Here is a 19,154-nt window from a genome sequence, read left to right as displayed (position 1 = left end):
CCACAAGGGTACAACCTGCTTATTAAGCCAGCTCTTAGTATCTAGGCAGGGACAGGGTATGTTTCATGGAGCTTTTTAAAATGCTGTCTGGAGGAGCACAAGGCCCTCTCAGAGCAGCTGCTTGCTTGGCTTGGAGGTAAAGACTGCTCCACTTGCCTTATCCCATGGACTCTTACCTCGCCTACCCAAACAGGCGTGTACTGCTCAGAGTGGATCTGAGCCAGGGCAAGGCATGGTGTTTGGGCCAGTGTATGGGCTAGTCTTTGCCATGCGAGCCCTACAGAAGCTGGGGAAGCCACACACACTCCTAGGTCTCATCTAGTGACAGAAAATTCTCTACAAACCTGGAAGCAACTCATCTCCAGGGAAGGCCTTCTCCACTGAGCAGATGCGTAGGAAGGTGAGGATGGCTACCAAGCCTTTCTGCACAATCAGGCGAGGAGGAAATTCCAGAGGGCAGTGTCTCAGGTTCAGTGCTGTCAGTGTAGTGACCTGCCCTGGAGTGGAGGGGAAATTTCAGTCCTCTGCCCACTTCTTGGAGAGGGACTCAGGAGGGAGAGGAAGGCAGGTGGAGTCAGGGAACTCCTGAGTTCAACGTTATCTTCAGCGATATGGGGAGTTCCTGAGCCAGCTTGGGCTACAAAAGACTGGCTCAGAAGAAGGAAGAGGATGAAGAAGAGGATGAGAAAAAGATGGGGAAATGGGTAATGAGAATTGACAGTTGTTTATTCTTCTGTTTCTGTGGATACAGGGGCTCACTCTACTATTGCCCAGACTGGCCTAGAATTCACTGTGTAACCAAGGCTCTTCTCAGACTCACAGCAAACCTCCTGTCTCAGGTCCCAAGTGCTGGGATTACAAGCACGAGTCACCAAACCTGGTTGGATCAACAATGTCTAAGAACGTCTCTGGGATCCACTCCCCACCCCCGTCTCAAGGCCAGGTGAAAACCAACCGTTGCATCTGTATTTGCTCATGTGAATGACAGACCACATCGCGGTCTTTCCTTCCTCCCATGTTCATCCATTTGGCCACCTTCCCCCACATTCCCACTTCTAGGCAAGCTTCATGGCCAACTGATAATGTCAAGAGGACCAAGGGAAGATCTTCTCCCAAAGATAGCTGTCCATCTTTTTTAAATGCACAGTGCTTCAGTGACACAATGACATGAAGTCACTCCTGTCCTCGTGCTTGCTGCGTCCCTTCCCTTCCAGCTGCTCATGCCTCCTGCATTTTAGTGACTGCGATTGGGTTGCATACAGTTGGCTTCTGTGCTTTTAATCTGGCCCGAGTCTCTCTGCCTTTTTAATAGCAGAGCACCACTCACCACAGGAAACTAGCTGGAGAATCTCTAGTTTTGTATAAGCCAAGGAGCAAGCTCTGCTAATCTTTGTAATTAACTGGGCTGGTGTGGAATCACCCAGGAGACACCACTGGTGTGCCTATAAGGTGTCTCCAGAGAGGTTTAACTGAGGGGAGGGGACCTGTCCTGAGCCTGGGAGGCGCCATCCCATGGAACAGGGCCCTTGACTGAGAAGCAGACAATGAGCGGCAGCATTCCCTGCTCTCTGCTTTCTGACTCAACCCAGCTGCACAGTCCACTCACAGTGAACTCTGCCGTGCCTTCTTTACCATGAGCCCAAACAATTCCTTCTGCCTTCAACCCTGTTCTTGTCAGGTATTTGGTCACAGCAGAGAAGAAAAAAACTTAAACCTCGCCCACAGGTGAATCATGCCAGAAAACACTGTTGTACTGAGTGACAAGCTGGACACCACAAATCAAGGCAGGCTTTAGGATAAAGGGCAGTTCAAATGTCCGTTAGAGAAGAGGGACTGAAGTCAAACCCCAAATTTCCAACTCAACAAAGCTGAAAGAAGAAGAAAGCAAAGCAACCTCAGATAGACGAAGATAAGAGTGAGTGGAGACTAAGACATATCAAGGTGTGAAGGAGACAAGCATGGCCTCATTTGCAGCAGAGGGAGTGATGGCCCCACACATCCACTCAGGAACTGACATTCAGTCCCAAGGAGGGCACTGAAACAAAGCAGCTCAGACTCAAGAGGGGACTGGCCCCATGGAAAGCTAGGCCACATGCTGCCGCATGCAGAGGTTTTGTTAGGCTGTGCTCTATTTATTATGCAAAGCTTAGTCTGGTAACAGTGTTAACCCCTCTCTCTACCTGAGAACAGGCCTGAGATCTATAAGGAACTTGGAGACAGCCTATGGGGGTGGAGAAAGTATTGTGATAAGGCTAAATGAAGTAGAAAGACCCCCCCCCCCACTAGTGGGCAGCACCATTCCCAGGGCTAGGATCCTGCACTGTAGAAAAAGGTGAACACCAGAATTCACCACTTTCTGCCTCTTGACTGTGGGCACAATGTGGCCTCCCAAGACCTTCAGTTACCCGCCTGCCATGAACCTGTGAACTGTGAGCCAAAATACACCTTCCTCCCTTAAGCTCCTTCGGTCAGGATGTTTTATCACAGCGGTGGGAGGAGTAACTAATAAACTGAGAAGGGACTTGGAGCCCCTTGCCTCCTTATCCTTTCAGCCACACCTCTCAGCTCCATCAAGAGCCCTTGGAACTTCAAAGCATTTAGAGCCACCTTCCATTTGCTGCTGCAGTACTTACCCAGCTCAACGGGTAACATTTTGATAGGATTTCGTTCTAGAAGCAAAGTTTTCAAATGTCTTTAAGAGAAAGAAACAAGAAGCAGTTTAGAAAGCACAAGATTAAATGACAGTCTACAGAATATGCCAGAAGTTCCCATTTTCCTTTCTTGGCTCCCACACATCCTAACACACACCCACACTAGGCACTACCAGCAACCACCTCAGCGTTCAGAGGACAGCAGGAGTGTGGCACCTGTCCTGTTCCCTTTTTCAGATTTAATTCTTACAGCTATACCCGTTATTCATTTCTTACTCCCCCTCCTTTACTTCTCGAGGACCCTCAGCCAAAATCTGGCACAAGCTCCCAGACAGCCTGTCCCTGCTCTGTGCTGCTCATCTGAAGATGGGCAGGTTTTGTCCAATGGCCAGTGCTAGCTGAGCCATGTCTTGCCTTATTTGAAATAATGAATAAATTTTTCTTTTTTTCCTTTTTTTTTGTGAAAGATTTAATATTTAAAGAAAATTAGCCGGGCGTGGTGGCGCACGCCTTTAATCCCAGCACTCGGGAGGCAGAGGCAGGCAGATTTCTGAGTTCGAGGCCAGCCTGGTCTACAAAGTGAGTTCCAGGACAGCTAGGGCTACACAGAGAAACCCTGTCTCAAAAAAAAACAAACCATATATATATATATATATATATATATATATATATACACATATGAATGAAGAGGGTGTCAGATCCTCTGAAACTAGAGTCACAGAGAGTCAAGAACTGTCCATGTGGGTGTTTACAGAGAGCCTAGCCTGCTCCCCAGAAAGCTTTTTCAACCACTGACCTATTTCTTCTGCCCCAAGAAGCTTAACGTGATGTGCACAGAGGCAGTTACTGCAGCTGCCCTGACCCAGCTCACTGGCTTTGCTGTAGTGCTCCTCCCATCTGCTCAGAAGGGAACAGCCAGTGAGAACTGGGAGCAGCAGCAATCTGGGAGCAGCTGACTGTGACTCAAGACAAGAGACTCAGCAACGTGCCATGGACTTCTCCAGCCCCAGAGCCAAAGGCATTCCAGTCCCACTTGGCCTGACCTTTTTTGGAAAAATATTTATTTAATATTTAATATTTACCAAATATTAAGCTGAAAGTATGCAGGATGGTTTCTACTTTATATAGCAATACCCACGTGATGAAGAGCCCGTGTCAGTCTGTGTGTTCTGACAGTACCAGACTGTCCTCACTGGTCATAGCAGTGCCAATTTACAACTGCACACACACCTGCGAGCTTGTAGCCTCAGGAGAAGGAATCAACAGATCTTGTTTTAATCTCTGTGCCATGCTGAAACATCCACATGTGGTGAAGGTGGGAAGAGCTCTGATGATACTATTGTTTTCATTAGTTTTTTAACTTTAAAGCCTTTAATGAGCCCATAATTACTTAAATTTTCTAATTAATATGTTTCAGCCCTTCAGCAAGTGGATTCAATTTTAATGACATAATGGGTGTAAAATCAGAGGCTCGATTATAACTTAAACAACACAAAGCAGCTGGCTTTGACTGTCAAAATCCAAGGATTCCAGATCTGAAATCCAGGATCTTTTGGGGCGACGCAGGAAGTGGGATCCCTTAGCAGCAGATTACTCGCCAGACCGAGTGTTAACAATAAAATTATTTGTGGATGAAAACCACTCAGATATCCTAGCATAGAAGATGGTTCCCTTGTGAGGAAGAAAGGCACTCTATGTAGGACATGGGCCCAGAAGACCAGGTGGCCAGGGCAGGCAGGCATGACTGGGTGGCAACAGCCCAGAGATCCATCTCTGCAGTCTCACCAACAGCTAACTGGCCAGGCATGTGCCCTCCCCTCAGTCCATCCATAGCTTGTCCTGCAGCTCCCATGGTCCCTATAGCTCCAGAGGAGGGTTCCTGAGCACCCCCTAGCTCAGACACATCCAAAGCAAGCTGCCTCCTGCCGAGCTAGAGACTGAAGGCAAAGGCATCTGCTTTCACCATCATCTGTGCCATGTGCTCCGTTTTTCATTTTTATTTACATTTGTCCCAAACAATATCACCTCTGCAAACCTTATGCTGTTATGTTGCACAGTGGGCTCATGATACCAACACTGAGATGCCCTTAAACAGGAACTGGGGTCACTTCTGGATGACTCTTGTTTTCTGGCCTCACGATGCCAATCCTAATAGCTCTGAGATTCCCCTGAGGTCCTGCTGAGGTCAGCTTGGCCAAGTCTCCTGCATGGACCGCTTCCTTGGCTGCCTGCCAACTCTTTCTGCTTCTCCCCTCTGCCCTACAGCTTCCTTCCTTAGGTAGTGATCTGGGGCCAAATCTAATTCTAACCCTCCCACGTTCAGTTAGTTCTTTCAAAATAAGTTTCAAAGTTGAGAACGCAGATCCCAAACCCTAGAGGCCTTTGTCAGCTTTATCGCCTACCATGTCCCTGACACTTGGTAAGCAAGTGCCCAAGTGCTTCAGGAACTCTGTCTGCCATTTTCCCTCTGTCCCAGCCAATGAGGTGATAGGAGGTCTGAAGTGAGTGTCCAGGTCAGAGCTAACACTGGTACAGGAGGATATGTGGCATGGAGGGAGAACCAGGAAAGGAGGTGGTGAGCCTGCAGATGGGGCAGGGGTGGAAGCCTGGGTGCCGAGGGTGGGCTAGACTGGGCTCTGCAACTGGGAGTTCCAGGAAATCCTGGGAAGCCAAGGGGCAGGAATGTGGTAGGACAGTCCATACTGCTTGCTTGGAGGTTTCTAGCTTTCCCAAAGTGGGCAAAACTCTTCCCCAATAGTCAGGGGGGATTCACCACAGCCCATGGCAACATGTGGCTGGGTTTTCATATACCTAGTGTACTTTTGATCTTAGCTGCCTACAGCAGGGTCAGGTGGAATCAGCTACCCAAGAAAATGTCAGCCCATCATGACATGTTTGGCTCACCTGGGATGGCTGGCCATGCACCCTGCACTTTGAACCATCTGGACTTTTTAATTCTGAGACGGCAACTCATTACGTAGACCAAGTTGGCCTCACACCCTCACACATCTGCCTGCCTCTGCCTCTTGCCCAGCCCAGATCAAGACGATCTAATTGCACATCTAAGGACACTTACTTGTGAGAGCCAATCCCAGATGGAAGAACCTTGATTTTGTTGTAACGGAGGTCCAGCCATGTCAGGTTGGGCAGCAGTTGGAAGAAATCCTCCGGAATCTCCCTGAGCAAATTCCTCTGCAGGTGTAATTGCTTCCACAGGAGACCAAAGGATGCTTTGTCAGCCAGTGAAATTTAAAACCATCTCCAAAAGGACTAAAACAGCCACAGCTATACATCAAACCAAACAGCGGACTCAAGAACCAGAGAGATTGAAAACCTACGGCTGTTTTCCTTCTCTCTGGCTACACTCAGCAAACCCAGTGAACAGCAGCAAGAGCCATGCCTGATTCACTCCCAGTTGGCAGTGAGGAGGAAGCTACAGGACACAGACAGATACATTCTGTGTGGCATGATCTGTGATGACCAGCCACACGGAAAGAGGCATCACGCAGGCAAGAAGCCATGATACATGTGGCTTGCTTGATCCGAGTCCTGTGTGGTGTTGTCCTGACCCCTCAGTGGATGCTTGGAACCATAGAGAGCACTGGGGCATTCTGCTTTCCTGTCTGTGCACTCCCACAATGAAGTGTAGCCAGTGAAGCCAGCATAGCAAGAGGTTAACAAAGACCAATAATGCAATAGAATACATTTTATGTTATTAAAACATAGTTTGTTTCTGAAAGTTTCTACTGAGAATTCCTGGATGTATATATGTGTGTGTGTATAATATATATATATATATATATATATATATATATATATATATATATATATACACACATTATACACACACATATGTGTGTGTGTGTAGAGTATATATATATGTGTGTGTGTGTATCCACACATATATATACATTATATACGTGTATATATATATATACACATACATACATATGAAATATATAATACTATAGTGGGATTATATATAATATATATTAGAAGTATATACTAGAAATTTTATCATTTTGTTGCATGCGTGGTGTGCATGCATGCAGCAGCACACGTGTAAAAATCAAAGGGCAACTCTATGGATCCAGTTCTTGGCTTCCACTTTTACATGGGCTCTGGGTGGGGCTGGAACTCAGGCCGCCAGGCTTCCCTGACAAGCACCTTTGCCTACTTAGCTGTCTTGCCGGCCCATGAAGGTGTTATTTCATAGTTGCAGTGTGGTTGGCTTACAGGGTCTTTTTCAAACGCCTCCATTCATGTTGCCGCTTTATGCTGTCAAAGCATTGTTTTGCACATTTATACTTGTGTCCACACTTGCCACAGGGTGGCATCGGATGTCAGGAATACTTCCTGAGTTTAACTCTAGAGTTCAAAAACTCTTAGTTATGTGACCTTGAGTAAGCTCCTGCACCTCTCTGCTCTTGGGTGTCCTTGCCTATAGAGTGGGGGCAATGGACCTTCCCTGGCAATATCTCACAGTAAGTGTGAGTGTGTCAGCCATGAGATCACACAGTAAGTGTGAGTGTGTCAGCCATTACCATTGTGCTGCCTTCCTACTCTTGGCAGCCACTGGCAGCTTCCCCCTGTCAGGGTGTCACTGCTCCCAACTCTACGGATCCCATCTTCCTGATATAAATGACTTCCAGGTTCTTGAAGATTGTTGATTGCAATAGTGGTGTTCTGTAAGTATGAAAATAGAACATCGGTTTGGAGAGCACCAGTCCCTGCCTGCTGGCGGCCGGCATGGTCTCTGGAGAGCAGAGTGGCAGCTGGCATGCAAGGTATGACACACGCCCTTGACTGGATGTTATGCTTGCTCCCACGTACACAGAGTACATAACCCACATAGAACATGTATGCCTCCGCGTACATGAGAATGCCTGTCTCCATGCACATACATTCCTCAGGCACATACGAATACATAGCTACATGCATGCACACACATGTGCCTGTCTCTAGACATGTGAGGATACATTCCCCCTCCCCACATAGGTACAGTCGTATGGTGGCAGATGTCCCCACATACACGAGGAGACACATCCTTATACAAGCACACGTGTCTCTGGGCCCATGAGGACACATGTCCTCAAAGACACGCACATGAAAGATCCTATCATGACCCTGCTTGACTTTAGCCTGCTCAGGCATGCTCTTTTCCTCTCAGTGTAAGCTAATCCTGATACTCAGAGTGGAAACCAGGCCTCCTTCTGAACACCGGAAAGTGAACATCAGAGAGGGTAACACGCCATCCCGCCCCAGCAAGCCTGGCAAGGCTGGCTCCGAGCTGTCTGGAGCCAGTGAAGCACCCGGTGCTGTGCCCTTCCTCCAGGTCCTATGTGAACAGGGTTCCTTTCTATGTCCTCTGAGCATCAGTGTCCCTAGTGTGGACACCTTCTGGGAACGACTGCTACACAGTTGCAAAATGGAGGCCCTAACCCCTAATGGTCTGTAGCTCTGGGTAGTTACTACAGACTTTCTGGGATAGCGATGCCTGTCTTCTCGGACAGTTATGAGGCTGGGTTAGACCTGAAAGACTTTGGAATTTCCTCCTTCCTGTCTGAATAAAGGCAATGGGCATTGCATATAACACAGTCGTCTTGATTGGACTCCTGAGAAAGGAGAGCTTCACTTCTTAGTGACATGTGAATGGCAGCAGCTGAAGGAGGTAGGCCCTGTAACTAACCATGCACTCCCCCTGGGAGGTGATGATACCCAGCCAGGCAAGGCCACAAGGACTGCTGAATCTGAGGCTGCTTTGGGTCACACAGCAGGACCTCATATACAAAAAGAGGGCCAAAGTGCTTGCTCCTCTCATGCCTTGAGAGCAGATGTGGGCAGAGTTACCTCAGTGCTGTGATGTAAGTTTCTGACAAGGTCTTTATGCATTTTACTCTGTCATCTTACCATATACCACAGTACTCTTTCTAAGTTCCAGATGAAGCTGAATGCAAGGACATTCTGTGACACCAGGGCAGTGCCAACAATGCCGGGGCATCCTCTATCCTGTCTGCCATCATCAACACTGCTTGCTCCAGAAAGCACAGGGGCAAGGCAACTTTACTAGGGAGTTCCCTGAAGGCCGGTCTGACACAAAGGAAAGCTGTGTGTAACATCACGAGAATGAGAGAAAATTTTCAAGTGTTTTCAGAGTGCCCGGGGAGTTCAGAAGAACATGTATTTTAAATCAGAGACCCAGGGTGTCTGGGCACTGATCTCCACCCGACTTTCTCATGAAGAAACACAACCCATGGTTGGCAAAGAGCTGCCCCATCCCGATACCTAGCTCTCTCTGTTGCCTGGCACCGCATCTCAATTGCTCTTTGTTGTGATCAGCCAGTGAAACGCCAGTGAACCCTCTTGCTCCTTCTAGAATTCACCTCTCTGAACAAGAGGAACAAAGGGCCAGAGCTGATTCTGCTGCTGGCTGCAGGCACGCGTGCATCCTAACCCTCCCAGCATCTGGACTTACTTGGAGGTTGGGAATTTTAAAGAACTTTCCCAAATGGCGCAGGCCTCTTTGACTCAGGTCTAAAACTGGTGAGGAAGAAAAGATGACCCCTTCAAAGTCCATTTGATCATCACCCTCTCTGGAAAAGTGATCGGGGAAGCTCTTGGTGGCGGCAGCAGCATCATCCTTGAGATCTTTAGCAGCCTTGGGGTCTTTAGCAGCCTTCTCGGCCACTGCTTGGGGGCTGGTGTCCTCCATGTGATGCGCTCCAGTGGCCACTGCTCATCCTTCTTGGTATGGAGTCACCTGGAAACAAGGGGGGTGGGGGTGGTGTGTGTGTCTTAGCAACCAGAAGTCACACGGGGGTGGGGGGGTGGGGGGAGGGGGGATGGACTCGAGTTGCTGAAAAAGCAACAGTACTATGAATTTAGCTTTAAACTTGTAAATGCTGGGACATAAGGAGGTACTGGTTATATTCTTTGCTCCTCACGCTGTACCACAAAGTTTGAAGAAGAGAATGACAATTATGATTCGAGAAGGGGGGCTCAAGTAGTCTGGGCTGGCCTCCAACTCACTGTGGTGAACTTCTAACTCCTGATCTTCCTGTATGCACCTCCAAAGTGCTTAGATGACAAGCAAACAGCCACCTGACTACAGTCTAACTGGAAGATACCAGTGGAAACAAGCATCCAGGATGAAAACACCGGGGGACTTTTCAAGTTTGCAAAACACCTGTAAGATGGGAAGAGATAAGACAGTTTCCTATTTCCACCCTGGAAATTCCTCTGCTTCTTGTATCCAAGACTCTGAAGTCAGGAAGCCAACCCCTGCCTCCCACACTGGCCCAGACCAGACCAAAGAGGTATCTAGGTGGGCACTAGGGAAAAACCTGGGCAATGACAATCTTGCATCTTAGTTCAATAATCCTGTTGCTTAGCCAGGGTATTACTTGCAAAACCATCCAAGCAAAGAGGATGGCTGAAAGATCTGCCAAATGCTGGCACACTTTCCTAGTTTCACTCTCCTTTAAGGAGCGGGTGACTTTTCAGTTAAGGAGCTGGTCTTAAAGGTGTACAATTCATGGGGAACCTAGGTCTGCGTTGGCAGGAGATATGCCACCCCCCCCCCCAAGCTGGGTAATGGGTCTCCCTAAGGTCTCCAAGCCTTTGCATAGTCTACGGCTTATTGTATTTTTTTTCTACACCTTGGAATTAGGAGGAAAGATTCTGCCTCCATCAAATTACATTGTAAGGAAAATGTGTGGACAAGAGGGAGGCAGGGGACTAGTGATGCTGTTTCCAGACTGGGCTGGTAGGGGAACTCGACTTTTGGACCTCAATCCCATCTTCCCAGGTGCGGCCACTGTAAAAGGGTAGGGGATCTAGTCATAGTTCTCTCCCACCACCGCGCCATCAAAGGCTGACGTTCACAGGACCCCCAGCAGACCAGACTCACTGCTCTGTGAGTCTGTGGCGGTCTCCTCAACCCAACCCAGCGTCTACTCCCGCCCGCCAGACTGTGACCCCGCCCCACAACCTGGTGGCCGGGTCCCATCCAGTGCAGCCGGCTAGCGGTGACTGACGTAACAGCTATCCCACCCTCCAGCCCCGTTGCTCTTCCCCGCCCACCTGCGACTCCGCCCTGACACGTCGGCTGCCCCGCCTCCGAGAGGCTCAGGCACCACCTAACAAACCAGCGAGCTGCGCGGTTTACCAGGTCGCCATGGAGACGCTGCTGCGGTACGGAGGCCGGAAGGCATCAAGTCGCAGGTCTGGCTTGGGATAGCTTCGGTGCGCGTGCGCTTACCGCCTCTTATGCTGGAGGTGGGCGACAAGGCCAGAAAGAAACTTCGAGAGGATGGGCTGGTGGATTCGGGGAGGGCTTGGGGACCCGAAGGAGGTCGAGTGATGCTTCTGCTGACCAGACCGTCTTCCAGGGCCATGGACCCTCGGGCCTCAGGCCTCTGGAACTGACCGCTGCCCTCCGCGCCTGCGCAGAAGCAGCTGCCGCAGTGCTGCGCTCTCGGCTTCCCAGGCTGGTGCCGGGTTTGCTGGCCCTTTTGTCCTGGGGCCTGGATCTGCACAGACTCTCCTAGTGTGGAAACTTGGAGGCTGTCCTTTTCCATTTAGAAACCTGCAGAGCAGGGTATTCTGGGAGGCAGGTCAACCAAGTCCATAGACCCTAAACCTTTAGAGAAAAAGGATCCCTCCCGAAAAGAGAAATTACGGGAACGTGGTAAACTGCCTTAGTATCAGATCTGGTGGGGATAGAAGGCCCGCTGCGGATTCTAGAGGATCCTGACCAATGAAGTGATATGGGTCACTCCTTTCTGGGGGCCAGAAGTTGAGATCTTAGCAATTTCCACCGTTTTTAGTGAGTAATGTGTCACACACAGAGCAACATGACACGTCATCAATTCTAAGGGAAACTATCGGAAATGAACTGGCCTGGACATTGAATTATGCCCTTAGCTAACGTGCTCAGTGATATAATCTTGCTAAACATTTTTGAAGTAGCAAAGCAGGATGGAACTGAAAGTATAAGATGGGACCAAAGTGGAAGTCTAGATCCAAAACAACAGCAAATTTTGTTTACTCAGGCCAGCAAGATGAGTTAATGCTTAGAACCTAGGTAGGGGAGAACCAATTCCACAGAGTTGTCCTGTGGTATCCCCTATATGAATGCAATAATAAATTTAAATAATAGAATAGAATTTTCAATTCATTTACTAATATATTCTTTAGGACTGAAAGTGAGATGGGAGTAAGTTGTAAGAAAATATCCCCAAACAAGAAAACAAGAAAACCTAGGAAACTCAAGAGTTGTGGGAGCCCAGTAGCCCTCTGATCAAATGTCTCCTGATGTCCCTTCAACACTGCAGAGATGGCGGCTGGCAGCTGGAATCCCCCCGAGTGTTCCATTGGTTACAGGTTGCTAAAGCTTGGGGTCAAGAGGTGCTGTGAGGAGCGTTAGGATACAGAGCAGGCAGGGCATTCCTGCCTGGCCACACAGGCCATCAGAGAGGCCCCTTTCTGGTGGCTCTCAGTGGAATGCTTGCCACGTACTCATGGGATCACCAGAATCCATTTAAAAAGTTCAGGTGCAGCAGTGTATGCCTATAATTCCTGTTCTTGGAGACAGGCAAGCGGATTCTGAGGGCTCACCGGCCAACCAGCCTCAACCACTGTGGAGCTCTAAGCCAGTGAGACCCTGTGTCAAAAAACAAAACAAACAAGTTAACAGCTCCTTAGGAACAACACCCATAGTTGACATTCAACCTCTACATATGTACATATACCCACCCACATATGTGTGCAGATATGTACACACACACATGCACACGCACACAAGTACACATGCTCCACCTTTCCTGCTACTAGGAAAATAGAATTATATCCAAAATTAGACATTAATTTATACACATTTGATTGGCAAAATGAGATGCTTGGTGTAATGGTCATGTGCTGGGAACTGGTGTCCATAGGCACCTCGGGGAGCCACTGGGTACTCCAGCCTAGCAGCATCTCAGCCCACTGCTTCATCCTACGGTTGTCTTGAGTTTTGATTTCCTTTAGAAGCCCATAAAATTGGTTTTTGTATCTGGTAGTTAATTATATGTAGGAACTCATCTTGCCTTTTTTTGTGCTCACTTTATTACCCAGCTAAACCGCCTCTGTTGAGTAGTTCTCTTGGCAAGTGTTTCTGGGCTATTCTCCTTAAGCTTATGAATGTAGCCTCTTTGTTTTCATCTAATTCTTGAATGACTATTTAACTGGTACGGAGTTCCTTGTTGACAACAATTTTCTATCAGAATTTTAAAGATATTGCTTGCTGGCTGCGGTTGAAAAGGCTGCTGCCAGCCCCATTGCCATTTCAGTGAAGGAAGCTGAAACCCTTCCGAAATCTGCATCCCTGTGTTTCTAGGTGCATACCAGGTTTCATTCTGTGCCTGGTGGGGACTATGTCCTGTGCTCAGGCTCTTGCCAGCCTTTTTTCTGCCATTTTATTACATGTCTACACCCTGACCTTGACTCACATTGCTAGCAACCCCTCACTATTCCCCCCTCCCCTCCTCAGAATGGTTCTTCCTCAGACTTACCCAGCTCCTGCCATGGCCATCTACCAGCTCACTAAAGCTTTCCCCCTGGGGTGCAAACCTCATTTTTCATGTCTAACTCTTTTCTCCTCTCTCTCTCTCTCTCTCTCTCTCTCTCTCTCTCTCTCTCTCTCTCTCTCTCTCTCTCGACATTTGTTGGCAAAATGGGACACTTGGTGTAATGTCCATGTGCTAGCAATCACAGGGTCCCCCTGCTGGGAACTGTGTCTGTAGGCACCTTAGGGAGCTACTGGGGACTTGAACACAGGAACTATAGAGAGTTCTGTGCACAATGATCACATCCTCTTTTGTTGTTGTTGGTTTTTTTGAGACAGGGTTTCTCTGTGTAGCTCTGGCTGTCCTGGAACTCACTCTGTAGACCAGGCTGGCCTCGAACTCAGAAATCCGCCTGCCTCTGCCTCCCGAGTGCTGGGATTAAAGGTGTGCGCCACCACGCCCGGCAATGGTCACATCTTATGGCTCTAGGTTCTTTTTAGAGCAGCTGCAGGAGATGTGCCTCTGCTGGGCCAGCAGGTCTGCAGAAGTCACTTGATTAATCAAAGACCTGCGGAAGACAAGGGGACACATGGATTAGTGAATTTCATGAGTCAACGGAGCATCTCATACCTCTGACTGACTGAGAAATGGCTGCCAGCAGCAGTGGGGAGGGACCTCTGTGCGACACACCCTTGCAATGGCTAAAGCTAAGCAACATTAAGGGACAGAAAGAGTGAATGATAATGCTGAAGCAAAAGAAGATGGAGGAGCATCCCGGCATCCCAGGCTGGGAAGAGGGATGGCAGGACATGCCAGGGGTGTACAGAATGGGGCTACGATTGGACATGAGCTCATATTGTCACAAATAAGTAAGGCCAGCCTAGTGAGGGCTCAGAACAAACTTAGTCTGTAATAACTACAAATGGGGCAAGAGCAGGTTGAGTTTATCCTGGACTCTAGGTCTCTGGGCATAGCTGTCTTTTGCTACTTTCTGGATTCTTTCTTCTTCTACCCTTTCAACCTGTAACACTAGGTATGAGAGGGGAAAAAAAAAAAAGAATAGAGGAGAAAGGGGACATCGTTATGTTAGAATACTTCCTGCTGATAAAGGGTGTCAAGTTCCTTGGGGCAAGTTTGATCTTTGCCAACAGGATATCTAATTTCTTCTTCCTTTTCTTCTCCCCCCCTCTCTCCCTCTCCCTTCTCCCCTCCCCTCTCCTTTGTGTATGACTACTTAACAAACCACAACTAACAACCACCACCAACCCTGCCTTTTGGGGTCCTAGCATTTATATACCTTCTGAAAAGTCCCCAGGATTCCATATGTCACACAATCACAGAAACTATCTGCAGCTGACAAAATCATGCCCCTGAGGCAAATCAAGCATGAGGCAAATCATAGCTGCTGTGGACAATCTGAGGTAGTTCCATATCCCACCCCTGGGATTATAACAAAATTCTTACTTTAATGGATAGCCGTATACTATCTCTCTCTCTCTCTCTCTCTCTCTCTCTCTCTCTCTCTCTCTCTCTCTCTCTCTCTGTTTTAAAGAAAACTCTCAAAATGTTATTACATCTGGGACTCATAAAGGGAGAAGGAGGGATAAGAGAGGGTGAAGCTGGATTCAGTGAGATCAGAGAAAGGAAACATACAAGAGAATGGGAATGGACCGGTCCGTGTGAGGTTCATCAGGGTTTGCACACTGGCCCCCAAGAAGTGCCAGCATTTAGGGGTGGCTCAATAAACAAGAAATGCTTTTGGCAGACTTGAGGGTTCCAGGAAGGTACCAGGGAGATGATCTTCCTAATGAGGGCTGAGCAATTAGGAAAGTCTTTATTGGCTGGAAAAGTCCCTGGCTGTAGATCCATCAAGGGCAGAATCTGTGTTCACTCATTGGAGTCTTGACCCCAGTTCTTCATCATGTCACTCTGCGGAAACAAGGCCGCTAGAGAGGTCACCGCAGTGAGATGTGGATTTCTAAGTGGGCCCTGATCCGGTGTGACTAGTGTCCTTGTAAGAAGAGCTCAGGCACTGCCACAGGACTATGGAGTGTGTGAGGACACAGGGAAATGTCATCTACAGGCCAGGGAGAGAGACCCCCAAAGGAACTGGTCCCACCATGCCTGCATCTTTTCTCCCAGTCACCACCAAAGTCGGGAATAAATCTGGTGTGTTAACCAGACCGTAGGACTAACTTGGCAACGAGAGCTGACTAAGTCAGCCCAGTCCAGGGAGAGGCAGGAAATGGGTGTGGGAGGCTGATGACAGTATCAGAGGCAGATAGAGGAGGAAAAATCCATCTTCCTAGGTATTTAGGCAGATGCTAAATACTGTCAAAACACTTAAAGTCATGGTTAGTGCTCATGCTAAGCTCTCTAAGGTCTTACAGTAAACCCTCCTTCCCACTAGTCAGTAAAGACCATGGGAGGTGGGAATGATTTGGATCTCCAATTAACATCTGTTGGACTCTCCTTTGCTGTCCTTGTGGCCTCGAGCCAAAGGATTGGCAGCCAAACCCTTAGACCATCACAACTATTTTCAACAACCCATAGATGTCCTGAGACAACTGCAACTGCTTGTTCTGGCTCCTGAAGGCACAGGCCATTTCAGATTGAGCGGTTATCCTGCAACCATTTTCACTTAGGCCAAAGAGAGCACACTGCCCCCTGGTGGCCGAGAAGAAAATCACTGTGACTGGTGATAATAGAAATTATGAAGGGGAAGGGCGGAAGGGGGCAGTAACTATCTTCAGAGAGGTGGTTATAACAGTTGGTACCAGTCAGAGGCCCCCAACAAAGGTGGTCTGTGGATGCCACCCAAAGTAGGGCCTGTGCATAATGTCAGATACAGTTTCCTGTGGTATACAGATGAACAGAATTCTTGTTTCTGAATATTGCTTCAAATGATTAGAAAGCCGGCTTCCACCTGTTATGGAGGATCATGGATCAGGAGTAACCTTGGTTGTAAAAGCGTGTAAAAGTGTGTAAAACCACATTTGGTAAAAGCGTCTGGACCAATGAGAGACTTTCCAGTTATTTGGAGACTAGTGTTTTATTTCTGGTTTCCATGGCTATCTAAGAACTTGAATTTTGAATCTCTCTATTTCTTTTCATTTCTGACCACTTCTGCTCCTTCAGCTTGTTACACTGGTCTTCAAAGAAGCTGCAACTGTCTTTGAAAAAGGATGCACATGCTGCATGCTTCAGAATCAAACACACCCGGGGGAGCTGTTGGTTTATGGGGTACAACATATGTAAAGGGGACGAAGAGCCATGTCACCTCCTTCCAGTGTCAGCTTGTCCACTTTTAGGAAGTGCTTTTGTGACTCATGTTCAGAACTCAGTATTTGTTAGACCAGCTTCGACCATAAAACCTGCTGTGTTGAAAGTGAACACACAGACTATGATGGACCCAGAGCCATGGTTCCCTGGGAAGAGTGCTTTCTCAGCATACACAAAGCCCCGGGTTCCATCCCCAGGGCTGCACAAACTGGATGTTGTGGCCCATGCCTGTAACCTGGAAGTAGAGGACCCAAAGTTCAGAATACCAGCCTGGCATACATGAGACCCTATCTTAAGAAAACAAAACAACAACAAAAGAGGCTTCCAGGTGCCTCTCCACTCACCAGATCTCTGTTCTTTGGGACTTGACTGAGCCTCAGTGTGGACCCAGCTTTCCTCCTCCTGTGGCCAATGCTTTCTACCTGGCTTTTCAGTGGTCACACCAGGCTAGGACTCAAGTTGGCTTTCCAGTAGTCACACCAGGCTAGGACTCAGGTTGGCTTTCCAGTAGTCACACCAGGCTAGGACTCAGGTTGGCAATTCTCACTGTCTTTCTTTTCCACCATTATGATCTTGCCTGTCTCACACAGAGCCTGTCACAGTCTGTTTTCAGGTGACTTTCTTCCCAGGTCCCTCTACAGACACACAAACATTAACAGCCAAGATCATATGCTCCCACTAGAACATAGTAACCCCGCTTCAGTAGGCTAGGAAGATGTAATGCAGCTGAAGCACAAGGACAAGACTTCAGAACAGCGATTAATATGTCCAAGGCCTTACAGAGGGCATAGAGAAATCCTGTAATGAAGTCTGAGAAAACACGAACAATAGAATGAAATAATGACAACAATTCACAACATTAACACAGAAGTCAAAAAAGAAATAGACTGAAAAACACCAGCAAAAATCCAAAATAAAATGGAACTGGAAAAGAAAAATTTAGGAAGTCGATCAAAAGTCACAGAGGTAAACTTCACTTACCAAATTTAAGTCTTGGAAGAGAGACATTGAAGGCATTGAAGACAAAGTAGAAGAGATGGCTACCTCTGTCAAAGAAAATGTTAATTCTAAAGAAAAAAATCTAGGCGCAAAACATCGAAATCTGGGACATTATAAAAAAATCTATAAATAATAGGAATGGGGAGGTGGGGGAGGGAAAGAAACCCAGGTCAAAAGAAAGTATTTTCAACAAAATTGTAGAAGAAAATGTCTGCAACTTATAGGAGGTTGCCTATCAAGGTAGAAGAAGCAAACAACACCAAATGCACGCACGCACACACACACACACACACACACACACACACACACACACACATCTATAGAACATCTGTCCTGGCCCTTCTGGTTTTTTAGTCTTCACTAGAGTCAGGTGTTATTCTAATAAATCTGCATTTATATGTTACTTGGTCTTTTCCCCTTGCTGCTTTTAATATTCTTTCTTTAATACACACACACACACACACACACACACACACACACACACACGCACGCAAATAATTCCATAGTAGCAAATTGAAAGAAGGGTGGGGATCCACACACTGTAACAACAAAATAACATGAATCAATAAACACTGCTCATTGATAACTTTCTAGATTAATGATCTCAATTCCCCAATAAAAAGATATTTACTTACAGGTTGGATTAGAAAACAGGATTTCTATTTTTGCTGCATCCAAGAAACACATGTTGCCGTCAAGGATAAACATTACCTCAGGGCAAAAGGGTAAAAAAAGATATTCCAAGCAAATGGACCCCAGAAACAAGCAGGGGCAGCCATTTAAATATTGGACAAAATAAACTTCAAACCAGAATCAGAAGAAATAGGGAAGGTTATTATATACTTATTAAATTAAAAAAAATCCACCAAGAAGATACCACATTTCTAAACATTCATGCACCAAACACAAAGGCACTCAAGTTCATAAAAAATCACTACTATAGCTAAAAATCACAGAACCCTCACACGGTGATAGTGGATGACTTCTATACCCAATTCCAGACAAAAACTAAACAGAAATGCTGGAGCTAAATGACATCATAAATCAAATGGACATAGTAGATTTAGACAGAACAGCTCACCCAAATACAAAAGAATTTGCTCTTTTCTCTGGAGCTCATGGAACTTTCTCCAAAACTGACCACATATGTGGACAACAGAGTCCCAACAGATATAAGAAAATTGAAATAGCAGTCTGCATCTTAGCTGACCACCATAAATTAAAGCTGGATATCAATGATAGAATGTGCAAATTCAAGGAAACCGAGCTGAATGAAAAATGGGTCAAGATAGAGATTAAGGAGATTATAAAAACTTTTTAGAATTGAATAAAAATGATAACAGTATAACTAAATCTATGGGACCCAATAAAAGCAGTTCTAAGAGATGAGTTCATAGCAGTCAGTACAATAAATTAATAAATAGCAGAGAGCTCATATTAGTGGCAGAACAAAAAGAAGAAATAACACTCAAAAGTGTAGACAACAAGAAATGGTCAAACTTAGGGCTGAAATTAATAAAAAAAAAGAAACAACAACCAAAACAAATGATACAAAGAATCAAAGAAACAAAGAGTTGATTCTTTGAGAAAATCAGTAAGACTGATAAACCCTTAGCCAAATTAACTAAAAGATGAAGAGAAAAGATTCAAACTTATAAAATTAGAGATGAGAGGG

The 19,154-nt window shown here is 46.8% G+C and overlaps 2 protein-coding genes across 15 annotated transcripts in view; one reads left to right on the top strand and one right to left on the bottom strand.

Moving 5' to 3' along the window:
• The window catches only part of Lrrc27 (leucine rich repeat containing 27), a 31,348-nt gene extending 18,894 nt beyond the window's left edge, over positions 1-12,454 (bottom strand). For 3 of the 14 annotated variants that reach the window (XM_006536266.4, XM_006536262.4, XM_006536268.4), the window contains exons 1-5: positions 10,734-12,454; positions 9,127-9,411; positions 5,728-5,858; positions 2,634-2,692; positions 345-497 (exon numbers count right to left, since the gene is read on the bottom strand). In XM_006536266.4, coding sequence (XP_006536329.1) covers positions 345-497; positions 2,634-2,692; positions 5,728-5,858; positions 9,127-9,363 — 580 coding nt within the window. In that variant the 5' untranslated portion in view covers positions 9,364-9,411; positions 10,734-12,454. The other 11 variants (XM_030243079.1, XM_006536264.2, XM_006536267.4 and 8 more) reach the window with 10 other exon arrangements.
• The window catches only part of Stk32c (serine/threonine kinase 32C), a 109,670-nt gene continuing 101,294 nt past the window's right edge, over positions 10,779-19,154 (top strand). The window contains exon 1 of the mRNA NM_001162540.1: positions 10,779-10,874. The gene's annotated coding sequence lies outside the window, so the exon portion shown is untranslated. The remainder of the gene's footprint in view (positions 10,875-19,154) is intronic.

The sequence above is a fragment of the Mus musculus genome, chromosome 7 (assembly GCF_000001635.26).
Source record: "Mus musculus strain C57BL/6J chromosome 7, GRCm38.p6 C57BL/6J".
In the NCBI taxonomy this organism is placed as follows: Eukaryota; Metazoa; Chordata; class Mammalia; order Rodentia; family Muridae; genus Mus; species Mus musculus.
Note: the sequence above shows the minus strand (reverse complement) of the source record. Positions and strands in the feature narration are given on the sequence as shown.